Raw genomic sequence first — 26,629 nt, 5'->3', positions numbered from 1 at the left:
ATCACACTAAAGCACAATATGTTACTATGTGTTGTGGTGCAGTTTAGCAGGTGTGTTAGGGTGCTATAAATTTGGATTACATTTATGCTTTCATACACTACTAGAACACGTGCGGTATTGCACACGGGGGCCTTATGGTCACAAACAAATGTGGCATTTCCCATTTTTGCACTGTAATTTTAAATAATATGACAGCAAGATGTAGTAACAATGAAAATATACTAGAACCTCTTCCAGCCAATCTCTTGTGGAAAAAAGACGTGTAATCCCAACGACCATATTAGCAACAGTGTGTGATCCAAGCTCAAACCTAGAATTGGACAGAAATGATTATGTAAACATGGTAGAAATGCTCAGATGAGACAATATGTATTAATACTACAAGCATCTTACTTCTGAGTGAGCTCATCCCAATTCTTCTTTAGAAACTGCCAGGCCAGCATATGACCGATTTGGTTCCTGCTTACCATGACAACTATATGAGGAAGTTCTTGAGTTTTTACAAGGTCTCCTTTCAAACTTTCATCCATTAACCTGCAAAACATTTACAACAAGTTTTGGACACAGTAGGGAAGACTTACCACCAATGGTTATTTTTGTCACTGTTGTGTCCTGGAGACACCACAAGAAATGGGAGGAAATCATCCCAAAGTGAGGGGGGTTTCCATCTTAGATAGTTGTACCCATAACATGTTTCCCTATTAGAAGAATACTTATTACCCCTTGCACTGGTGACAACTCTTACATTTTGATTTCCCCTTAAAGCCGTTGTATACCCCCACTTGACATTTTTACCTACAGGTAAGCCTATAAGGCTTACCTGTAGGTAAAATGAATATCTCCTAAACCTGTACGGTTTAAGAGATATTCACCTTGCATGTAGCCGCTGACATCAGTGGTGCATGCGCTCTGAAGGTCTGGCGGATGCTGCTGGAAAATCAGAGCTTCTTGCTGGAAGGAGGACTCCCGCCCGCATGCGCGGTAGTGGCGTCATTGTGGCTCCGGCCACTCACAGCACCAGAGCCACGAACCTGGAAGAAATGCAGAGGGAATATGTCAGCTCCCTCATCAATGATGGTGCTTCGTTCTAAGGTATATAAGTATTTCATAATGAGCTAGTATGCGGTGGATACTAGCCCATTATGCCTTTGCCTTACAGGTTTTGTTTTTTTTGCGGGCATACAACCGCTTTAAAGGGGTGAATTTCAGATTACAGATCGTAATAATACACTAAAAATCTAAAACAAATTAAAAATGTTTTGCTTTTACTTACATTTCAAAACACACCTTTAGGGCTAGTATACATGGGCATCTGATGTTTGATTCTCGTATTACTGTGTGAAACATTCTGACACATGTGAATGGCAATGTGAATTGAATCCCATGCAACAGTGTACACTTTAACCAACCTCAAACTGTTGGTAAAGTGGAACTAAACTACTATTGCTGGCAGACCAATTTTTCGGCAGACTCTGTATGTCTCTTCTGCAAAGAAAATTAAAAATGAATGCAATGTGTTTTCTAAATGTACACCAAGCTGCGCACGTGCCGCTCAGTGTACATATTCAGCACCAGCTTGTTGGCAGTATGAAATAAATCCCATGCACATATGCAGGAGTTACATCATCCCTGACTGACCATTCAAGAAGACACTGGACCTGGAAGAAGACCAAGCAAAGTTAAGTCTGCCATAATGTGCAAACATGCTTTTCAAATAGACTTCATTATTCTCTATGGTGTTCGTTTACATCAATACAACATGGTGCAGTGCAATTCTTGAAAAGGTGCTTCTTTTGGGGCCTCAAGTACACTGCTGCTGATAAACAATTGTTCAGAGGCAGTTGGATGCTTTTTTCAGCTGCCCCTGAACTCATCCAATGTTATTTTATGTGTACATGTACACAGGTTTGTTTAATGTTGTTTTTAGGCAGTTGAGATAAGAGGCCTTTTTTTGGAAAGCAAAAAAATGAGTTCAGGCGCTGAGTTTAGAGGCATTTCAAGCACCAAACACTTCTAAACGTGGTAACTTGTGTTTAGCCACGTTTTGTTTACAGGTGTTTTTCATTTTTGGCTATTTAAAAAAAAAAATATTTTTTCAAATGCTTCTAAAAACAAACGTGCCATGTAAACGCGGCAAAACAGACGCTTTTAAACATGGGTTACTAACTATCAAGTTAAACCATTCAGGAGAGGTTGTAAAAATGTCCCATGTACATTAAGCCTAACTGGTTCAGGACTGCCCACTGCATTATAGTGCATCAAAACAAGTACATGATTTGGTATTTCTGGGTAGGGGCCGTGCGTGCGCACCTGCCACCCCAGCTGTGCTGTCACTCACTATAGCACAAGCCAATCAGTGAGTCCCGATGATTTGTGGCCAGAGCCCGCTGATCGGCTGAGCAAATGACAGAAGAGAGTCCTGTGTAGGTAAACCAGCCAGTTATTGGTGAGGATAGTGGCCATTTGTTTGTACTGTTGAAATATGGGTGAGGGGCGTACCGGACAACTTTGCTGCCATGGTGCAATATGCTGGGCGTTCAATGCGCCCGTGTGCCTTTAAGGTGGGGTGAGCTCCCTTCAGGCTCACTTGCCCTCTGCCTATCCATTATAATGCATGTACTTCCACTGTTAGGACTGCAGATAATACCGGGGTGCCGTGAAGTGGCCCTGCAGCTTACGCATGTATTTGTAAAAGTGTGCAAACTAAATCCCTGTTTTTAACGCATATTCTTAGACAGGATAATTTGGTTGGTTGAAGGCTGGTCAGTAAGTTGAGCTGGGAATTTCTTTGGATTTGTTTTGCTAACAACACAGTGCTCTCTACAGACAGCAGCGATGTGTAAACAAAAAAGGAGCGACTATTTTGCAAAAAAATATCCCCAAAAACAATGAAAAAAAAAAGTATTTCTTCATCAGTTTAGATATATATTCTTCTACATATTTTTGGTAAAGAAAAAATCACAATATGCGTATATTGGTTGGTTTCGTAGGTTTGCACAAAAGTTATAGTGTCTACAAAATATAGGATGAATTTATTGAATTTTTATTATAATTTTTCTTTTTTTTTTACACATCTGTGCTGCTTTTTTTGCTTTCTTTCAAATTTACTTTTTTGTCTGTGACCAGGGACATATGTGCATAAGTATGGGTGTAAAACCACATATGCATGCATCCTGTAGTTAATTTCTATGGGCAGCTGCAAGCAGACGCTGGGGATCCTGGGAAGGGATCTGAAATTTAAGCCCTGGGCAATCATGTACATTAGGCCTTTTTTGCCTGCAGCCTATGGTGGGCAGTACTGCCAATCCCTGGCCTGCATAGTTACACAACCAAGCAAATTTAAACAGAATGAATAATGGGAAAAATGCATTATCAGAGTTTACCATCAGCAAAAAGCTAATTCTGAAATATAGGCTGCTACAAATATAGGCAAGTTGTGAATTTTTCTGAAAATGTTAAGCCTGGCCCCCTTCCTTCACAGTCTTCCTGCTAGTTCTATAATGTGATAGATGGCCTCCCTGATAATCAGGTAAGATCAGCAGGAAGAGCCAAGCTTGACTTGACATTTTTAAAAATCAAGCTTCATTGTGCAGACCCATATCAAGTTCTATATTCCTAAGTCTTCTAGATTCCACTAGTGTGTGACTGCATTGTACTGTATAAGTTATGTGAGTCATTACCATTGTAGTTTGTCCTTATCCTGAGTAAGAGTCAAGGCATATTCAATCAGATGCATTTCGCCAGTTGGAGAGGTTTGATATTTCTCAAACAAGAAGTCCCATCCCTCAGGTGTCTGGGCTCCGATGGCATAGACAGCCGTAACAACATCACGTGGCAGACTAAGAAAGGAAACATCATAGTACAAAATGCAAATGAAAAAAAAAAACACTGGAAAAGGGTCAGGTTTCTTTTCATCACATGTTCAATATTAAATAAGTAGCTGATAAAATACATATTTAAAATAATGTGTGCATGAATACTACCAGTGACATTTTATTAAAGGGTAAAAGGCTATGTCCATGTGCTCCCCAGGACACCATCAACAGACTTGCAAGTATTGGAGCCTGAATTGGTACTGAATGAAGACCATAATTTACATCTCTGTAAGTCCAGATAGATATGCAGTTCCTGGTTTAAAGAACATTAAGACCTAATACAGTATATAAATATTCTGAAGAAAATCTCATAACTTCATTGGTTTACCTATGTATGTATATTCCATACCTGGCTGATCCCTGTTCATTTTTTCAATGAATGCAAACATTCTCTGCTGGAGAATCACAAAACACCTTGCATTCATTTAGATGTAAAGCATTCTATGAATAGTGCCAATGCTGAGTGGGCAACCCCCTGTGGTTAACATGCAGAAGGGCAGCCGCCTAGCATGGGATCCAGAAGAATGAGGATTACTGCAGTAGCTGTGGCTACTACATCGAGTCTCCAATTCCACAGGGATTGGCCAGGTATGGAATATGCACACCTAGAACTCAGCTAAAGGAATTCCATGGTTACAGCATACACTTTCATTCTATAACATTAGCATTGTAATAGCAATACAAACAATAATTATTGACAAAACAAAATAAGCTTTTTTGAAAATCTCCCTTCATGTTGTGAGTTCAGCCATTGTCCTATATTCCTGGGTGCCCTGTAACACTAACTACAATGTTGGGCAGGGAGCCCTCTCCCTTGGCACACAGCTGCCCGTCACCACAGCTGGTAAGGAGATGGATGCTTTGATGGTGAGTACCTGTTTCTGGCTCCTGGCACTTGACCGAGGCCAGCACTAGCTAGGAGGATGATGATGTGTCAGCTACACCTCCCTCTGCATTTCTTGTGCCACTGTTTGCCTCAAGCAAGTGCTAGGAGCCTGAGACAGGTGATAAGAAGCAAGGCAGCTGCTTCCTTGCTACCTGCAGTGTCGGGCAACCGTGAGCCAAGAAGAGGCGCTCTGTCAGAGAATGTACTGTAGCTGGCATTTACAGGGCACCTACGGAGATGGGACAATGTGCAATTTTGGTATTTTCAGTGCTTGTCAGTTTCTATAATGATATTTCTATCACTCCACCAAATCTTGTACTTCGAGAAACCTTTGGTAACAGCATTCTTTTACTTTAAAAGGAGTGTGAACAGGGAAAAGATTATGAACCACTGTAAAAGGCCATTCCTCAAATGCTTTATTATATTACCCTTACAAGGCACAACATGTTTGGTAAATTAAGCATCCTTGAATGCCAAAGAAACTGAGAAGTTAGTTTGAGCTGGAGAGATGCTTTTACTTCAATCTCACTGCTAAAAATGGTGATTTTTCTCTAGTATAGTTTTGTGCCTTGCTAAGCCCACTACTAACAATGGAGGATGGATGAGGTAAAAGGACTATACTTATTAGGCTACATACACTGGCAATTTGGCCCATTAGCCCCAAATCCCAGCATTTTTGGGATCCAAGAGACACAGGGAGGCTCAGAGTGCTGAGCACTGCTTACATTGAGAACCACATACATTCAGGGACATATTCCCCAAATGTGCATACGGCCCTAAACCCAAGTACCACTCAGTACAGTGTCCAGCTGCTGCTTATTTCATGTCATCGATTTGGACAGGCCGCTGGCAGCAGCGCTGGGCATGGTGCCTATTCCTCCTGGGAGCCCACAAATGCCAGGATTTGATGCTGATGGGCCAAACTACCTGTGTGCATGAGGCCTTACCATATGCCAAGGTTAAGGCTTCTTATAGCTTTAACAGGGCATATTTTAATACCCAACTATATTGCTGCATTGCCACTGCAGCTTAACCCAATCATTCTTCTCTAAGTAGTATAATGTTTAATTATTGTCCTTACAAACTAGAAAATAACCAACTAATGTGAATGAATATTATACTAGAGGTAATAGAAAAATATATTTGTACATATGACAGACCTCATGGTACCATTGGACTCCTGCCATTTAGTGAAATAGTCCTTGGCCTTCTCTACACATGGCTGGTACTTGCGGAAACATGCGAAGAGCAGTAGAGAGCTTCTCAGCATCCTCTCTGATACTGTGCCATCATCTGTCCAGGACTGAATGTCAATGAGACCACGCAAAAGATTTAATATGTAAGCCTACAAGAAGGAATCGATGCAAATGTACATCAGTAAGACTAACCTGGCAGAAAATACATAATTTTATAGAATATGTAGTCTGTTTTCTGGGGTTACCTTCATTTGCTCTTCAATCTCCTTCATGTCTCTCTTTTCCATGAGTTTATATATAGGGACCAGCTCATCCATTCCCTGGAAAACTGGCATGATCTTATCCTCCTTTCTCAGATATGTTGTCAGACTAAGAGCTTTGTCAATTGGTAGAAGTCCAATACTGAGTAAGCAGAAAAACATTACTGATGTAAAGTGTTTATTCAGTGGTAGTACAGGTTTAAGAATGGTCAACCACGGGCTACCTGTCGACCACAGGTAGGTGACAGGTAGACCGGGAACAGGTCTGTGCTGCCGACCCCACTACTGTTAGTGCCATACCTTCTGTTTCCGCCCTCAGCCTCCTCGGCCGCGCCTTTGGTTCTTTTCTCTCCCTCCCCTCCAACCTCCTCAGGAGCTGTGAACAGCGGAGAGTGAGATGCAGCACAGCCCAGGATGGAGGGCAGGGGAGGAGCTGGCCAAGTTCATTTTTAAAGTTAACCCGCAGGTGATTGGTTGCTAGGTCCTAAACAACCAATCACCAGCTTGGTAATATTAAAAGTCACTCTGCCAGCTCCTTCTCCCGCCCCCTGTACAGAACTGTGCTGCTTCTCGGTCTCCTGTGTGCATAGGTAGGATGCTATGGGGGAGAAGGGGGGAAAGCGGACAGTAGTGTCTGTGTGTGGGGGGTGATGTGAAGGGGGCAGTGGACACTGCTATGGGCAGTGTCCTCTACCACCCTTCACATCACCCCCCCCCCCCACAATCCCTGCATTCTAATCACAATGCACTCCTGGTCCCTTATCCCTGCATTCTGGGTGCAACGCATTCCTGGTCCCTGCATTTTGAGAGTAACGTACTCCTGATCCCTGCATTCTAAGTGTAATGCATTCCTAATCTCTGCATTCTGAGCGTAACGCACTCCTGATCCCTGCATTCTGAGCGTAACGCACTCCTGATCCCTGCATTCTGAGCGTAACTCACTCCTGGTCCCTGCATTCTCAGCGTAACGCACTCCTGATCCCTACATTCTAAATGTAACGCACTCCTGATCCCTGCATTCTGAGAGTAACACACTACTGATCCCTGCATTCTGAGAGTAACGCACCCCTGGTCCCTACATTCTGGGAGTAACACACCCCTGATCTATGCATTCTAAGCCCTTGTACACACAGTCGGAGAATCCGTCGGAATGTGTCCTATCGGACCGTGTTGTCGGAATATCCGTCGGACCCAATTTTCGAACTTGTTGGAAATATTTTCCGACCAACTGGTTCGAGCGGACATACTCCGATCATGTGTAGAGAATTTTGATCGGACCAAGTGCCACGCATGCTCAGATCAAATTCCTACATCAAAGCTATTGGCTACTAGCCTGAACGTAGTCCCATCCTAACGAAATTACGTCATCACGTTCTAAATGATCGGATTTTTCAACAACTTAGTCCGACTGTGTGTATGCAACAGTTTCGGACAAGATCCAACAGGCAAAATCCGACGGATTTGGTTGGCAGAATGTCCGACCGTGTGTACAGGGGCTAAGAGTAATGCACTCCTGATCCCTGAATTCTAAGCGTAACGCACTCCTGATCCCTGAATCCTAAGCGTAACGCACTCCTGATCCCTGAATCCTGAGCGTAATGCACTCCTGATCCCTGAATCCTGAGCGCAACGCACTCCTGATCCCTGAATCCTGAGCGTAACGCACTCCTGATCCCTGAATCCTGAGCGTAACGCACACTCCTGATCCCTGAATCCTGAGCGTAACGCACTCCTAAACACTGCATTTTGATTGTAATGCACTTCTAAACCCTGCACTCTCTCGTAATACTTTTTTTTGTGTCCACTGCTTTTGGGATCTATTTTGGGGTTAATAATGTATCATCACCCACAGTAGATCCCAAAGGCAGTGCGTTTTGAACACTATGCAGGAAACACACATGGAACATGCCTTTCTGGTATCACGTTCTGGTGTGAACCGGCCCTAACAGCACACTGAGCCCGGTGATCTTTGACTTTATCATTGTTGTTCAAGTAGATCTCCATCTCTCTAAAGCCTCATACACACTATCAGATTTTCTGCTGATTTTTTCCTTCAGATTTATCAAAGTCATGTAGTGCGATTGCCTGCCTGATTGCAAACAAATGGAAACTCCTAAGGTTTAACCTTATATTACATGGTTTTGGTAAATCTGAAGGAAAATCTCAGCAGAAAAACTGAGAGTGTGTATGGGGCTAAAGGATGTTTTCCCCTGGTCTACAGTATATGACATCACTACATTAGCTTTTTAAACATATCAGCAATATTTCTTAACATGCAGCTGGAACTCTTCTTTTACAGTTCTAAATCATTACTACCTTTCAAAGACCTGTTACCGTGTATCTACATATGTCTTTGTGTTTGGATGACCAAATTCCTACAATCTTACTAGTTGAACAGCCGTAAAGGCTTGGGGAAGACAGGTGAACAAAAAAGGGAAGTGTCCACCAAAGGGGTTTTCTAGGCAGCGGATGGATGGAAAAATACTACGAGGAATTTAAAATTACTTTGATTTTATTGATGACAATGATATCAAAAAACAGGTGAAGGCTATGGACCAAATTTCAAAAACTTGAGTAAAAATGTTGGCATTTTCAACAGCAGCTGATTAGATTTCTAAATTTCACTTTTTACATCTGACATGATTGGCTGTCAATTGCAACATATCTGATTTTCTCCAATGTTTGTAAATCAATGTCTCTCCCACAGTACAGTAGAGTTGGCCATAGGCAAAATGAAATTAAATATTGCAGGTTCGGCAGGGGCCGGATTTCAGTATGCGGCCATCCATAGAGAACAAACAAATTGAAATAGGTTTGTCAATCAGTGGCTGCAGTGGCTGATCAGTGTATTCTGACAACTGCTGTCAGAATACAATGCCCTGCTGGGGCAATTCCTTCATCCACCCTTTAGCTAACAAAAATAAATAAAAATTGAGCCTTGTATAGCTATTACCTAGATCCTTATTTATTATTTCTAATGCTGCATACACACGATCGGAATTCCGGCCAGAAAAAGACAGATGAAAGCTTTTCATCGGAAAATGCGACCGTGTGTATGCTCCATCGGAATTTAGCTGTCCGAATTTCCTCCAGCCAAAAATTGATAGCATGTTCTCAATTTTCCCAACGGAAAAACTTTCTATCGGTAATTCCGATAGTGTGTATGTAATTCCGACACGCCAAAAATCACGCATGCTCAGATTCAACTACGAGACAGAAGCTATTGGCTACTGGCTATGGAACTTCCTTTTTCTAGTCATGTCGTACGTGTTGTACGTAACCGTGTTATAAATGATCGGAATTCCGTCAGGAAAATCATCAGAGCTTTTTCCGACGAGAATTCCGATCGTGTGTACACAGCATAACAGTCTGCTTAACATGCTATACCTTTTTAGATTAGGCTTGATTTTGTTTCTTAAAGTGGTTGTAAACCCTTACATATACCCTGTGAAGTGACTGGCCTTAGGTGAAACACAGAGATGTACCTGTTTATCTGCTGTCTTCTCTTCTCTACAGCCATTCAAAGTCCAGAATATATAACATTTGTCTGAACTATCAGAATAAAAATGGGGAGGAGAGCTAAAGTTACAGCAGAGCTCAGTAAGGAGAGTCCTGACAGCTGATTGGATGGAAGGGAAACACCCCCTCCACACAGAACACAGGAACAGAGCTGAGGCTGTCAATCAGCTGGAGATCCTTCATTTTCACATTGGGATTGCAGATGAGGCTTCTTTCAAGCGCTTTACAGGCGCTTTTTTTAACACTAAAGTGCCTGAAAAACGCCCCAGTGTGAAAGGGGTCTTAGAGCTCTTAATTGAGACAAATACAAATATGCATTGTTCATATTTCATGCCTGGGGGTTTACAACTACTTTAATGACGCTAGGTTTGCAGTGCAATAGTTTGCTTTGAAGTGCAGAAATGGACCCGCTAACAATAAAATTCAGCATTTTCTGAGATGCCCCTATTAAAAAGGAAAGATGAGATGTTGGGATATATGTTGGGAGATATGTGAGACCATGACAATCCAGTACACAGGTCTCCATCCCTATCGGTTAGAAAAGAGGGGGGGAAGGGGGGGGGAGTAGTGGGAAATTGAGACTTTATATGAAACACAACACTTGGGTAGATTGAATGACTCAATAATAGAGTTATCTATTTCTTAATTGTGTCATTAATATTTTAATTCCTATTATTGAGTGATTTAATCTACCCAGGTGTTGTGTTTCATATAAAGTCCTAATTTCCCACTACTCCCCCCCCCCCCCCTTTTCTAACCAATAGCGATGGAGACCTGTGTACTGTATAATCATGGTCTCGCATAAAGTCCCAACATCTCATCTTTCCTTTATAACTGATCAGGGATGAAAACACACGCTTATTTGTTTTATCTACCCCATGTATTTCTGTTGACATGCATCAAGTACTAGCATAGGTACATGCAATAATGGGCTAGCCTGTTCTGACTTTTTTGTTAAACTACTACTTGGGGGGCGTTTTCATTTCACTCCCGGGAGCTGCAACGCGCTCCCCCATCCCCCCCCTCGATTTTATTGGTTGTGGGGTTGTGGGTTCACGCTCTCTGCATGCCAATACCACGCTCTCACACCATTACATGTGACGTCATTCCTTGGCGCCACACGCCGGCATGTTTTTTCCATCTGGCGTGCAGCATGGGGGAGGTTAGGCGCCTATTTAATGAGCGCTAGTCGCTCGGATGTGGTCGCCCCCTCTCTCCAAACACGCCCACGTGACGTGGTGGGGCTCTGTTCTGGCGGGGGGGGGAAATTCTTCACCACCATATCACTGTTGGCTATTCATCTCTGCTTCATCCTTTTTGGCATATTCACATATCACTTCCTGACCACACGCTTCATCAGAAGCCTCAGGTAATTCCATTGCCATGGCCTCCTCCACTGGCCATATGGTGGTTTGCTATGTTTGGTTTGTTATTTTTGTTCACACTGTTCACCCTTTTCATCACTTTTGGGTGCCCCTTATGGTTCACTTCACTTTCCCTTCTCCTTGGCTCTATCCTTCCTTATTCTGTTCTCGCTTTATGCTTATAATTTCCCTGTAGTGTCACTAATCTCATGTCAATATTTATTGTTACAGTAGTCCTTATGGGCCTTCACCATTTACTTGAGTCACCGACCAGTGATTCCCTTTTACGAGAAGCACATTTTCTGGCCCTCCCGTCGTTCGCTTTTCTATCACCCCAGTTCCCGGGGGGAGGGGGGGATGTTGCTTCTCCCCCCAGCGCCTTTCATAATTATCATCGTGATCTACATCCTTGGAAATTATACCCATGGGTAAGAGTGCTAGGACCATAGTTTTTTGTTCCCTCTCTCCCTATTTTTTTAATCAATTACCATTGATAATCAATTTAATTTACAACCCATTATAGGTACCCCTTATGTATAGCTCCTCTTGATGAGTGGAGACAACCCACAAAACGCGTCAAGCTTTTCTTATTTTATGCTATGCCACAGCAATCATGTGAATACCATGGGTTTGATTTGTTTGAATCATCAATTATTTACACTACCTATTATGTTTATACACATTTTTGAGTATACAGCTGATTTACCATGTGCAATTAATGTTTACCATTTTGTTATATGATGTACTAATCATGTTTATCCTAATTTTGTATCATCTATTTTCTACCATCATGCTCAATTGTGTCATTAATAAATATTTTAATTACTACTATTGAGTGATCCAATCTACCCAAGTGTTGCGTTTCATATAAAGTCCCAATTTTCCACTACTCCTAGCTTCCCTCCCCGTTTCATATTAAAATCAGGTCTTTCAGCTCAAGCTAACCACGAGGCAGGCCAATCTTTGTCTTGTTCATCTATGCCCACTACAGAAAAAGTGGCTGCACAAGCATCATACACATCAAATCTATCAACCATCAAATAAGTTAAGTACTGAGCAGGAATCAGAAGCTGGTACCTGTCCACATATTTTAAAATTTTATCAAAATGAAGTTCAACCAACGTAATCATATATTATAACTGGATGCATAAAAGTGTCTAGATTCACTTACCTGACAAGCTGGAAGGCATTGTTAATTAGGCTGGCACGGTCATTGCTGCTCACAGCTGTATGGTTTTGCTGCAAAAGTTTTATCAATGCATCCCATCCATCACCTTCATAATGAACAATATAGTAGCCATTCATTCCTACATTGAATTTTATCCACTCCACCTCTTCTTCCAAGAACAGAACATCTATAAAGCAAATGCAATCCAGTTCATTAAAATTAATTTATATTTCACTGTACAATTATGATAGCTACTTTCATTACAATGCCTTTTGCTAACAAGTAATTATAATATGATCGTTGGAATTTAATTACGAACACTGGTCTGACGGTATCCGACTAGTTGTCAAATATTATAATTTGTCAATAATATTTAAAATGGGGGTCTCCTAAATCAATCCAGCTTAAGGGCACAGAACATTTACCTTGCCCTGCTCATATACCTATACCTATCACAGATTTGCTGACCACAGCCATAGAAATCCTATCCTGACCGTGGCTGGGTTCAGCAGGTGGATTCAAGTGACACCTAAGGCTGCCAGACCAGTGCAAGAGGCAAGGGAGAACAGACTATTAGTCAATGGGACTACAGGTAGCAGCTCAGCTTCGTAGCCATAGCAAGGTATTGTAGAAGCAGTCTACACGTTTGTTGGATATCAAGGTAAGAAATAAGTTTTACAGCTGATCTGTGACAATATCACATACAGCATGCTGGATGAAGGTATTGCAACATGGGAACACCACAGTGACGCTGAGTGTCTATGCCACTTCCCATTCCCAATACACACAGCTTTGTGTTGGGAATTGCAACTAGAAGGATAATAAAACTGGTCCCAAAAAAGGAGGCTCTTGGCGATGCCATTTTTCTATTTTGTAGAATTCTGGCATTGGCCTTATAATCACAGCGTGTGTAAATGGTTCATTTTGACCTTCTATGGATTGCGCAGTATGTACTCTATAAACTCTTTTTATTGACAATTTGAAACAAAACCATTGCCTACATGACAAAGACCATGATATTCTGGGTATGGGTAGACATTTTTTGTGCTAAATTATCTGTTGGGGGCTTTACTGGGAAAATGCATGTCAGAATTGGATATGCCATCCTCTGTTATGGATTCTAATTTGTCCCAGGATATTAGGAAGTGTCTAGATATTCCTACTGGATTCTTCAACATGTAAAATAAAATAAAAATCCAACAAGAAAAGTAAGTCTTGATCATATTGGTCACCATGAATAAACAGGCAAAGGATGTAATCTCTGGAGGTCGGTGAACTGCAGATCCCATAATTGAAGCTTCCATTCTGTATCTTTGCTGAAATTATACTGGGGAATGAGTATGGTTTACGGAGCAATTCCTGCAATAACAAGATCTGAATGGCCAGCTTATACCTGGAGCTGCATTGGCATGCCTAGGAGATGATTAGCTGGATGATTACTTTGACAGCCTCTGTCCAAAATTATTAATTCTCAGCCATTCATTAACATGTGAGCTGCTGTACTTTAAATTCCTGGTGCAGCCATTCCTATAATCATAAGAGGATCATATCACAGGTAGCTTGCTCTACAGGCCACACACAAAACGACTCCCACTATGCCTCATAGCCTTTCATTTTCTTCCTGCGAGTGGACCCACTATGCAAACTGCAGAGATATGCAGAATCTGAGCTGTCCTGCCAGGAAGCTGTCACTGTATACTGATAATCACTCGTGTCCAAGGTGTTGCATGCCCCACAGCAGTATGAATACATGCCTCTTGTATATACATGCAGCTGCGTAGTAGGGAGTGCCTTAGCCGCTTATGACTGGCGGGGCACTGTGACAGTGACATGTGACATGTTAATGTTCCAAATTTAGTAAAAAGAAATCTGTCTTTTACATCATTTTAAAACTATCGTAATTTATTACTATCAGAAACTCACCTGTCTTGTTTTTCAGAAGAAACCTTTGAACTGTGCTTGTTTTACTAGTCATGTATGTCAATGGAATATGCCACAACAGCCTAAAAAAAACAAAAATATACTGAGAAGTTGTAATACTAAAAAAGGACAATTAATAATACATATTGTAAACTAAACAGCAGATTGTACTGGATGTGTAGAACTGGCTGTACTGTATGTCACTGTAGTTTTTATTAGCAGGACCCAAGTGCGGAAGTGACCCCTTGAAGAATATACTCACTTCACTGACAGCAGAGACCGGCATGCAGAAATATGGATTGTTTAATCCATAGATTAATGGCTGCTCTGTTCTTATGGGACACAACATGTAAATAGAATTGGAGCAAATGTTGGCAGTGTAGGATGGTGGTACATAGGGGGTGGTTTGACTGTAAATCTCACTTAGACAGTGCATAGATTTAATTGTGGTACATGACTGGTCCACAACAACTCCGTTATTAGAACACAGTTGTAATATCTCAGGTTACTGAGATGACTATGATAACAACTGGCTGTTTCCCAAACAGTCAGATTACATCTGTCATTCCACTATAATTTACTAAGAAAAATGTTAGCAAACATCTCATTGCTTGCTATAGAAAATCTCCCACAATCTATTTCCTCTCATAATTGATATGACTGTTGGCAAAATGCCATGGCAGTACTTACAGTCTGAATAAGCCATGTGAATGTTTAACTTACCCAGCTGATTCTTGATCTTTGGCACCTTTCTGATAATGTTCCTGTTTCAAATAGACCCGTTTTCCTTTCACTGTGGCGGTAACCAATGGGAAACCTTTCTGGAGAGTCCATGTGTTCATCATTGCCTTTACATCAATGATACTGTCCTCTGTCCAATGCTGGAACAGAAACACAGAATTCTGATATCCAGTCAAAACAAAGTTCCATGTTTTATCTTATAGCAGCAGCAGAAGCTGGAGAGATCCAGCCAAAAGAGGGTGGTCTTCTGCTAGCCACAGAAACAGTACAATACATGCCAATGTATGCAACCAACTGCACAGAGGAGGTAAATATAACATGTTTGGTTTTTATTTTTTTATACAAAACTTTACAATTACTTTAACGAAAAGTAGCTTTTACAGTGAAATGTCCCAGCTTGGAAAGTCTGTCTTGAATGACAATGCGTGTACTTTATATACATACATACTGTACATACAGAGGGGCCCAAAAAATGAATACACACTTCAAAAGTTATCTATGACCTTTTTGAAAACCCAAATTGAATTATGGCAGCAATGTGTAGCATTATGTTTCCTCTAAAGGTGTCAGTAGGCGCACCATTGTTGATGTCATCATGTTACCCGTTAATGTATTCAATACATTTTACCTGTGTCAATCCATTTTATTACACACAACTTCATTTTCTATTTGTTTTGGTTTCTTTGTATGTATGGACTGCATGGGTTGTTAACGTTGTGGTGAAAATTTCATGTCAATAGCACCTTTAGAAATATATTTACCTAGAAAAATGGTGACGGGTTCAATACACATTTTAAACACTGTAAATTATATATATATATATATATATATATATATACACACACACACACACACACACACATATATATATATACACATATACACACACACACACACACACACACACACACACTCTGTAAATATTTTATGTGACAGCACTGAAGAAATTACACTTTGCTACAATGTAAAGTAGTGAGTGTACAGCTTGTATAACAGTGTAAATTTGATGTCCCCTCAAAATAACTCAACACACAGCCATTAATGTCTAAACCACTGGAAACAAAAGGTGAGTACACCCCTAAGAGAAAATGTCCAAATTGGGCCCAAAGTGTCAATATTTTTTGTGGCCACCGTTATTTTCTTAACCCTCTAGGGCATGGAGTTCACCAAAGCTTCACAGGTTGCCACTGGAGTCCTCTTCCACTTCTCCATGACATCGTTGAGCTGGGGGATGTTAGAGACCTTGTGCTCCTCCACCTTCCATTTGAGGATGCCCCACAGATGTTCAATAGGATTTAGGTCTTTACCATCAGTTTCTTTAGCAAGGCAGTTGTCATCTTGGAGGTGTGTTTGGGGTCGTTATGTTGGAATACTGCCCTGCGGCCCAGCCTCCGAAGGGAGGGGATAATGCTCTGCTTCAGTATGTCACAGTACATGTTGGCATTCATGGTTCCCTCAATGAACTGTAGCTCCCCAGTGCTGGCAGGACTCATGCAGCCCCAGACCATGACACTCCCACCACCATGCTTGACTGTAGGCAAGACACACTTGTCTTAGTACTCCTCACCTGGTTGCCTCCATACACACTTGACACCATCTAAACCAAATTAGTTTATCTTGGTCTCAGCAGACCACAGGACATGGTTCCAGTAATCCATGTCCTTAGTCTGCTTGTCTTCAGCAAACTGTTTGTGGGCTTTCTTGTACATCATCTTTAGAAGAGGCTTCTTTCTGGGATGGCAGCCATGCATTTGATGCAGCATGCGGCGTATGGTCTGAGCACTGACAGGCTGACCCCCCACTCCTTCAACCTCTGCAGCAATGCTGGCAGCACTCATATGTATATTTCCCAACCTCTGGATATGAGGCTGAGCACGTGCGCTCAACTTCTTTGGCCGACCATGGCAAGTCCTGTTCTGAGTGGAACCTGTCCTGTTAAACCACTGTATGGTCTTTGCCACCATGCTGCAGCTCAGTTTTAAGGTATTGGCAATCTTCTTATAGCTTAGGCCATCTTTATGTAGAGCAACAATTCTTTTTTTCAGATACTCAGTTCTTTGCCATAAGGTAAAAAAAAAAAAAGACAAAACCACGCTGTTTAAAAAACACAACCACAATTAGCTGCCTGCACAATGGAAAATCTATGTGATAAAAGCAATATAAAGTAATAGTCAAGTGCGGCGCTGTTAATGAAATATAGGTAAAGTGCTACAACCAATAAAAGACTGTATGCAATAATAAAGTATCTGTATAAATATATACTGTGATAATCCAAATAAACAAAGTATCTGTGTAAATATAAACAATGATAGTCAAAATATGAATGTAATTAAACAATAATCAATAATGATACATAGTGTGCAAAGAATCTCAAGTCCCATCTGTACACAGAAAATCCAAATAGATGTTGTAAAAATTCAAAAAGTGGGTGGTGACACTAAAACTATGCACCGTTATAGAAACAAAGGTGCAAAAAAAGAAATAAAATCCTATAAGTCCATGAAGAGTCCAAAGAGTGCCGTAGATACTAGAAAAACAAGTGATTTGTCTGAAGATAACCACCACCTTATGGAATAAGGCTTACCGGAAGCGATGGATCCAACTAGGCTTATGCCCACTGAGTCATCAAGGCTTAACGGTGTAATTACACCTAGGGGTTGTTATATCTCCGAACTTCCACACACATCAGACGTTTGGATTAGACTCTTTCATATGTGGATGTTAAAGGGATCCGAAATATAGTAGCCAAGTATACACTGTGGGTCTCTCCCAGGTTACATGTACCAAAAAAGGAGGTAATGGAGCCACATAGTGCCCATCAGTAAGTGCCAGCCATCATTGCCGCATGAGTGTCCATCAGTCAGTGCCACCTATCAGTGCTGCATATCAGTGCCACCTATCATTACCCATAAATGCCAACCATCAGTGCCGCATATAAGTGCCCATCAGTCAGTGGCATGCCACATATCTGTGCCACCTATCAGTGCCCATAAGTATCGGTAATCGGTATCAGCGAGCACTTTAAAAAAAAGGTACTTGTACTCAGTCTTAAAAAAAGTGGTATCGGTGCACACATTACACACACACACACACTATATATATATATATATATATATATATATATATATATATATATATATATATATATATATATATATATATACACATACATACACACATACATACCTGGGTGCTCAGCAAAACATATGATAGGTATAATCCAAAAGATGAGGTGCTGAGATAAGGTGCCGTCCACTGTGCTTGAAAGGTGAACGCTCAGTGATAATGTTTATTTTGACGTTTAGCCAAGGCACAAGCTATACACACACACACACACACACACACACACACCATGGTATAACTGACCACATATTGGAAACTGTCTAAAATAGCATTTTTTGGTATTGCATGTAGGTATGCAGATCCTACACTTGCTCCTCTGTTGTAGTTAGGCATCGCCTTGTGTCTTTCAAGACACACCAATAAAAAAGGGAGTGAGGCATAACATGCCCTAACTGCAAAGGTTGGAAGGTAAGGTTAATGACACAACCCACCAGCATGAGGAGAAAGACATTTCAAGTCTCTGCATTGCTCAAGGCAACCAGAATGCGGGTGTTATTTTAGCTTTTGAATATGAAATGAAGGCTCCCATTAGTCGCTATGGGCAATATTTAGAGTTTCCGAAAATCTGTGCATTTTAAATAACGCTTAACCACTTGAGACCTGCGCTATAGCCGAATGACGGCTACAGCGCGGACCTCCTTTGCCAGGACTACGTCTATTGACGTCGTCCCGTGCACGAGCGGCCTGCTCGCCCCCTGAGGGGCGCGCGTGGCGCGCTCTGTGATCGGCGAGTCTATGAGACTCGTCTGATCACTGATCCGAGCAAGGGGTCGATCCCGACCCCTTACCACGTGATCAGCTGTCAGCCAATGACAGCTGATCATGTGATACAACGGATCCGGTAATCGGCTAATATTCCTCCTCGTGCTGACAGCGCGAGGAGAAAAAAAAAGAGCCGATCACCGGTGGCCGTGATCGGGACATCAGTCCCGATCACGGCCAGCCCTGCCAGTGCCCACCTGCTCCCTGCCAGTGCCACCTCATTAAAAAATAAGTGCCCCCCGTCAGTGCCACCCAGCAGTGCCCACAGTGCCACCCAGCAGTGCCCACAGTGCCACCCATCAGTGCCCACAATCTGCCTCAACAATGGTGCTGCACCCCAGTGCCACATATCCGTGCCCATCAGTGTCATCTACCAGTGCCCATCAGTGCCGCCCATCAGTACCCAGCAGTGCCACCTATCAGTGCCCATCAGTCCCATCTATCAGTGGTACCTATCAGTGCCCCTTAGTGCCACCCATCCATGCCACCCATCCGTGCCATCTTATCTGTGCCCATCAGTGCCGCCTTATCTGTGCCCATCAGTACTGCCTTATCTGTGCCTATTATTGCCGCCTTAAATATGCCTATCAGTGCCCACCAGTGCAGCCTATCAGTGCCCACCAATGCAGCCTATCAGTGCCGCCTCATCAGCGCACTTCAATGAAGGAGAAAAATTACCTGTTTGCAAAATTTTATAACAAACTATTAAACATGATTTATTTATTTTTTGCATCTTTTTTTGTTTGTTTAGCAAAAAATAAAACTCCCAGCTGTAATTAAATACCACCAAAAGAAAGCTCTATTTGTGGGAAAAAAATGATAAAAATGTCATTTGGGTACAGTGTTGTATGACCGCGCAATTGTCATTCAAAGTGCATCAGCGCTGAAAGCTGAAAATTGGTCTGGGCAGGAGGGGGGTTTAAGTGCCCAGTAAGCAAGTGGTTAAAGACAACCTATTCAGAGAGAGCCATGCCTTAGAATGAACCATTTTCAATATGTGCAAAAAAAGTTTGAGTAATTTGTCAGTCACTATCCTGAATACCGGATTATTGGAAGCGTTTTTTGAAAAGATGAAGAAAAAACCTGTTAAGTAAACAGCAGAGATGCATTTTAAAATTTAAGTTAAAAAAGGAACAAGGGAAGTGCATAGACTAGTGAAATAAATCTCATTGTTTAAATGCAACAGATAAAATAAAAGTAATACACTCACATGCTCCAAATAACCAGCATACCTATAACAATCCTAAACATGATCCAATATAGCCTGGACAAAGCTGAAGCTTGTCATGAAATTGCTTCTCCCGTCACACACACTGCTATGTGCTGCTGTGTTGGTGAACCGGAGGAAAGGAGCTGCATGCTCCCGCAGCGTGTGCCGTCTGTATACACAAGGATCATGGAGGATTGTGAGTGGCTGTACTGGTTCACAGAGCACTTCATGGATAAGCGTGGCAGGTTGCCTTATTAATGACACATTTCGGGGGCATGTCCCCCTCCTTCTCAAGTTGGAGAAAACCCTGAAATGGGGAGTTACCTTGCTCATCCAGGAAGGCTGTTTTCATAACACATATGCATTTATCAACCAACTTTATCCCCAAACCTCCCTCTCTCCCTTGTTCTAAAACATTCCAGGATATTTTTTTTCTTTTACCTTGTTCATATACCCAGAAAGAAAAACTTGTACCTAGAAACAGCTTTATTTATTCCTTGTGACAATCACCAGGCTTATAACATTTTTGCATGGGCAGCTGCAGAGAGCTTAGTTTCTATAGATATAGGCACACCCCCAGAACCCTGTCCCTATAGTGTGTGGGAAGGCTCTTGGGAGCCATGGTAGCAGCATGGTTTTGCAGGAAAAGAAATCAATGTATGCATGTGGAGAGGGACAGATAGGCGTAGTGGACTGGTGGAATTCTGTAATCTAGCAGTCGAGAGTTTAGGTAGGGCTGACAACAATTATTGTGATTTCAGTTCAGCAAAAGCACTAAGTTGTGAGTCCAACCAGGAAGTTAGGAGCACACTGGATTTACAGTTGTGCTCATAAGTTTACATACCCTGGTAGAATTTATGATTTCTTGGCCATTTATCAGAGAATATGAATGATGACACAAAAACATTTTTCACTAATGGTTAGTTATTGGCTGAAGCCATTTATTATCAATCAACTGTGCTTACTCTTTTTAAATCACAATGGCAACAGAAACTACCCAAATGACCCTGATCAAAAGTTTCCATACCCCAGTTCTCAATACCGTGTATTGCTCCCTTTAACATCAATGACAGCTTGAAGTCTATTGTGGTATTTGTGGATGAGGCTCTTTATCTTCTCAGATCTTGCCCATTCTTCTTGGCAAAAAGCTTCCAGTTACTGTAAATTCTTGGGCTGTCTTGCATGAACTGCATATTTCAGATCTCCCCAGAGTTGCTCAATGATATTGAGGCCAGGAGACTGAGATGGCCACTCCAGAACCTTCACTTTATTCTGCTGTAGCCAATGACAGGTTGACTTGGCCTTGTGTTTTGGATCATTGTCATGTTGGAATGTCCAAGTACATCCCATGCGCAGCTTCCTGGCTGATGAATGCATTATCCAGTATTTAATACATATTATATATATATATATATATACATATACATAATCCAGTATTTTTTGATAACATACTGCATTCATCTTGCCATAAATTTTGACCAAATTTCCTGTGCCTATGTTGCTCAAACATCCCCAAAACATCAGCGTAGGCCTTGTTGACTCCTCTCCAAATGTAGAGTTTATGGTTGTGGCCAAAAAGCTCAATTTTGATCACATCACTCCAAATGACTTTGTGACAGAATGTTTGAGGCTTGTCTCTGTGCTGTTTGGTGTATTGTAAGCAGGATACTGTGGCATTTGCATAGTAATGGATTTCTTCTGGTGACTCGACCATGCAGCCCATCTTCCATCAAGTGCATCCCCAAACAATTTTCCTGGCAGCTGTGGCTGAAATTTTAGTTGGTCTACCTGTTTTGGTTTCAACAGAACCCCTAATTTTCCACTTCTTGATTAGAGTTTGAACACTGTTGATTGGCATTCTCAATTCCTTGGATATCTTTGTATATCCCTTTCCTGTTTTATACAGTTCAACTACCTTTTCCTGCAGATCCTTTGACAATTCTTTTGCTTTCCCCATGACTCAGAATCCAGAAACATCAGTGCAGCACTGGATGAAAGATGCAAGGGTCTGCCAGGAGTCCAGAAACTCATTGACCTTTTATACACACACACTAATTACAAGAAAACAGATCACAGGTGAGGACCTTTAATAGCCATTCAAACCCCTTTATGTCAACTTGTGTGCATGTTATCAGGCCAAAATCAACAGGTAAACTTGATAAGGGTCATTTGGGTAGTTTCTATTGTCATTATGATATAAAAAGAGTAAACACAGTTGATTAATAATAAATGGCTTCAGCCAAACACTAACCATGAGTGAAAAATGTTTGTGTTATTTCTATTTTCTGAAAAACTGCCAAGAAATCATACATTTCTGCCAGAATATGTAAACTTATAAGCACAACTGTATGCCAGGAACCCAGGACCCCTGTTGTGTCAGCCAATGAGTCTTCTTGCTGAGCTACCTGGAATGCTGCACAGTTCCCCGGACAATTCCTTGAATGATCTTATCTTAAACCTTGTTTGTCTTGAACCCTGAATGACTTCTGTACAACCAGCCTGCTCATACATAGATTGTAAAAATGTGTCCAGTCCCTACTAAACCAGACAAATTTCGATCCATGTGTGGCCCCCCAATTTAATATCCCAGCATTTCTTCAGGCCTCTATGGTTGCCTTTAAATCAAGATGAACAGCTACAATAAGATTTATAAAGTATTTTTTTAAATGGGAGGAAGCAACACAGTACATATATTGTACAGAATGACAGATTACAAAATACTAAACTTACAGATTTTTGACTTTGCTTTCTGCAGAATCTGATTTCTTCATTATTCCCACTGCCTGTTCCTTCCGAAGGGCAAATCTGACAATTATAGTACAGACCACACATAAGCCAGTTTAACCAACCATAAAACATAAAAATACTCAATACTAATACTTCTCCCTGTACTGTAAAGTTACTACAAGTTCCTTGCAGTGTTGTATAGTAATGGAATGGTTTCTACTATGGCATGCATTTTGTGTTTCTTGTGGTAAAATAAATTTTTCAATTTTAAACATACATTGATACAGTATACCCATACAGAATATACTGTTTTGTTGCGTGCCAAGCTCTACTCCGCAGAAGCCATGGTTCCCATACACTGCACTAATGATGGCCAATGAAACGGAAATAGCTTTCAAGTATGCAGCTTGGAATAAATGGATCTATAATATTGCGCTAAATTTGCACTGTACACCAGTGGTTCACCCACTATCCTGAAAAGAGGATATGGATAAGTGATGGAATGAGACATGTGAATACCTTCTGTTTTAGGAAGGCTTTACTGTGCGAACATACATTGTTGAAATGCCTGCTGTAGAATTAACATACATTAAAAATTGTCAGGGCTTGGGAAACATTGAAAAATGAAGACATGCAACCCAAAAAATAAACAACATACAATAAAATCCTATCTTATGTAACGTGTTTAGCATAAGGTTGCCATTTGTCCCTGTTTCCAGGAGACAATCCCCATTGGGAGGGGTCTGTTTCTAACAGGTGACCCAGGGAGCCAGGCACAAGCTTGCAGTGTGTAGGACCCAACCCATAAGTTGCTCATAAGTGCACTGCTCTAGCGGGAATTTAAAATTGGTGCCTCTGGAGTACCCTGAGCGTGCGCAGCAAGTTATGCTGCCACAAACGCACAGACTGCTCCAGGCATACTGTTTGGATTGACATTTGCAGTAAGATAAGTTAGAGTCTGCCCACTGCCAACTTTATGATGCCCGGCTCCCAAGGACAATACTGTGCCCCGGCGCATGGCTGAGACAAGCCACAGTCTGTAAGTAACAGTCTGACCCTTACTCCTGACCTATGAGTTTTCTGTGTTACTTGATGCTGACCTCTGCACTCTGTATTTACTTAACCCTGACCCATGAACTCTCTGCGTTAAATACCCCTGGCATCTGAACACTGTATGTTATGTATTCTTGACTCTGAGTGTTACTTACTCCTAACCTCTGAATACTCTGCGCTACTTATTCAAGACCCAAGAACTCTGTGCATTAATTAATCCTAATGCTGAACCCTCTGTTTTCCCCAAAAATTACCCCTGAACTCTGAGTGTTGTTTAATCCAGACACCTAAAATCTTTACATTACTTAATCTGGACCCCTGAACTCGCTATATTACTGAAACCTGAGTGCCTTTAAATAGGCCAGCCAGAGTGCCACGTTGAGCATGCGCTAATGCGAACGTGCGCGCCGTTCCATCAGGCCACGCACGTGAGTGCGCCGAAACATTGCTCCGGCGCACGTTCATTCCGGAGCCCCGTCTGGCAAATATGGCTAGATTTATTATTTCTCTGACAGCCACTAATGCTGCATACACACGATCGGACTATCTGGTGGACTTAGTCCAGTGGGCAATCCGCCCCGACTTTGCAGCAGAGGTCCACTGGACTTTCCGGACGAGCGGACTTGCACACACACGACCACACACGAACGGACTTTTGGCAGAGATCCGCCAGACTTTCTGATCTTTTGCTGCTCTTTTGCTAGTGGAGAGCCCGGCTTCTTCTTCTTCTTCTGTTCTTCCGATGTTGACACGACGCTCTCTCCTGCTGTAATGCTGTGGACACGGTACATGGCGACTTATACAGGCATAAAGGGCAGGGTCACCAGGTGATGTCACGTGGTGACTTTGTTCCGTATGACGTCATAGTCCCAGCATCCCTCGGGACTGTGGCGTCGTAATGGTGTGACACCGTGATGTCACCCTGTGACATCACCCGGTGACGCCGCCCCTTATGCCTATATAAGTCGCCACATACCGTGTTCACGGCATCCCAGCGGGAGAGAGCGTCGCGTCAACAGAAGAAGAAGAAGGATCGCAAGGTGTCTATCTCCCAGATGGAGGCGGTGAGATTGACTTCCTTCTCTAGTCCCATTGTATCTGAAGTCACGTTCAAAATGAACGGACTTTACTCCGTGTGTGGGCAAGTCTGTTCATTTGGAAAGTCCGGCGGACCAGCATATAGACGAGCGGATTGTCCGCTCGAAAGCCGAGTCCGGCAGATCAATCTTAAGTCAAGTCTTCTTTCAAAGTCCACCGGACTTTTGGGAAGAAAAAGTCTGCTGGAGCCCACACATGATCGAATTGGTCCGCCGGATAGTCCGATCATGTGTACACGGCATAAGTCATCTTTTCACTTTCCAGAGGGTTGGTTTTTTACTTTATGATGCTGCAGCCATAACCATGTTTTAATTATTTGATTGCCATGATGTGTTCCAGATTTCGCTGACAGTAAAAGATTTCATTTAGACCGTTTTAGTTTAAAATGAAATAAAAGTGAAAATCAAGTGAACTTACATCAGTTATACTGTCCCATAAATCTTGATTTTGAGCATTGCGATAACTGAAACGTCGCAAGTAATTTATGATCCCAGCTTCAAAACCTTCAGTGCCAATGTAGTCCTGCAGCATATTCAAGATACAAGCACCCTGCAAAATATGATTAGAGATATAGAAATATATCATCAAACATTATTGATATTGAAACACAAATAGCCACAAATGTTAGAACAACTTTCTTGTTTATCAATATAACCAGTGCTGAGACACAAAGAAGACAAGGTAATACAACTGGCTCTCTTGTGATATAGGACTTTTCCTAATGTCCTGTAAATAAGCTGCACAAGTTTTTGGTTCTACCCTCCTGGATGAATATATCCAAAAAACAAGTAGACAGCTGCCAGCTACACAAACTGCACTAGCTAGGCGTTTCACAATTGTGGAGATAATAACATCATCTCCAAAAAAAGAGTTGTCACCGTCTGTAAAGAAGGGAGAATTACAACTGAAAGAGCTGTTCCATCATGCTGTTTATAATCACAAAATGGTGCAACTAATAAACTGTTATTTAACTTTTCTAGTGTTGACTTGTAAACCGATTGGTCACCATAGTCAAGTCACCACAGCATAATGGAGGCTAGATCAAACACTAGCACACCTGTAAAAAGTCATAGGTAAATGATCATTTATTACCTTATCATAGGAAACCTCGTCAAACATCTCATGTATCTGCTCCGTGTTCTCTACAGGTGTAGACACAGCATGGGATGAATTCAGCGAGTCGACCTCCATGGCGCTGAAACATTTGTCTAAAAATTTGTCTTCCTGCAGGAAACAACAAGGACACTTTTACGTTAAAATCTTATCATTTAATCCACGTCAAGTACACAATCCGATAAAACATTTATTTTTTCATTAGACATAGCCTACTTGCTCCATTCATTTTCTCAGCATTGACTGTTAATGATTCTGGTGACCTGGTATCTTCAAAAACACAGCTTCCGCCTAGCAGCACTAATGTCGTTGGTTCAAATCCCAACCACGGCACTACCTGCCTGGTTTTACATATTGTCCCTGTGCCTGCGTGGGTTTCCTCCGTGTACTCCGGTTTCCTTCCACACTCCAAAGATATGCTGGTAGGTTCATTGGCTCCCATCTAATTTGGCCATAGTATGTGTATGTATGAATGTAAGTTAGGGACTGTAGATTGTAAGCTCCTTGAGGGCAGGAACTCATGTGAATGTATGATATATATGGAAAGTGCTGCATAAATTGATGGCACTGTAGATGTACCTGTTACCAGGGTGGCTAAAAATCAATGATTTTAA

At 41.8% G+C, this 26,629-nt stretch overlaps 1 protein-coding gene across 3 annotated transcripts in view; it reads right to left on the bottom strand.

Annotated features, from left to right (window-relative positions):
- Nucleotides 1-26,629, bottom strand: part of ERAP1 (endoplasmic reticulum aminopeptidase 1) — a 150,806-nt gene that overhangs the window by 10,126 nt on the left and 114,051 nt on the right. For all 3 annotated transcript variants that reach the window (XM_077462357.1, XM_077462359.1, XM_077462360.1), the window contains 11 exons: nt 25,995-26,126; nt 25,320-25,451; nt 22,755-22,829; nt 14,912-15,069; nt 14,192-14,271; nt 12,272-12,455; nt 6,203-6,359; nt 5,922-6,106; nt 3,681-3,839; nt 394-534; nt 229-310 (listed from right to left, as the gene is read on the bottom strand). In XM_077462357.1, the coding sequence (XP_077318483.1) occupies nt 229-310; nt 394-534; nt 3,681-3,839; nt 5,922-6,106; nt 6,203-6,359; nt 12,272-12,455; nt 14,192-14,271; nt 14,912-15,069; nt 22,755-22,829; nt 25,320-25,451; nt 25,995-26,126 (1,485 nt within the window). The remainder of the gene's footprint in view (nt 1-228; nt 311-393; nt 535-3,680; nt 3,840-5,921; nt 6,107-6,202; nt 6,360-12,271; nt 12,456-14,191; nt 14,272-14,911; nt 15,070-22,754; nt 22,830-25,319; nt 25,452-25,994; nt 26,127-26,629) is intronic.

Source organism: Lithobates pipiens, unplaced genomic scaffold (genome assembly GCF_037356315.1).
Source record: "Lithobates pipiens isolate NorthernLeopardFrog02 unplaced genomic scaffold, aLitPip1_a1.2 Scaffold_3, whole genome shotgun sequence".
NCBI lineage: Eukaryota > Metazoa > Chordata > Amphibia > Anura > Ranidae > Lithobates > Lithobates pipiens.
The sequence above is the reverse complement of the archived record's forward strand: the minus strand, read 5'-3'. Positions and strand labels throughout refer to the sequence as shown.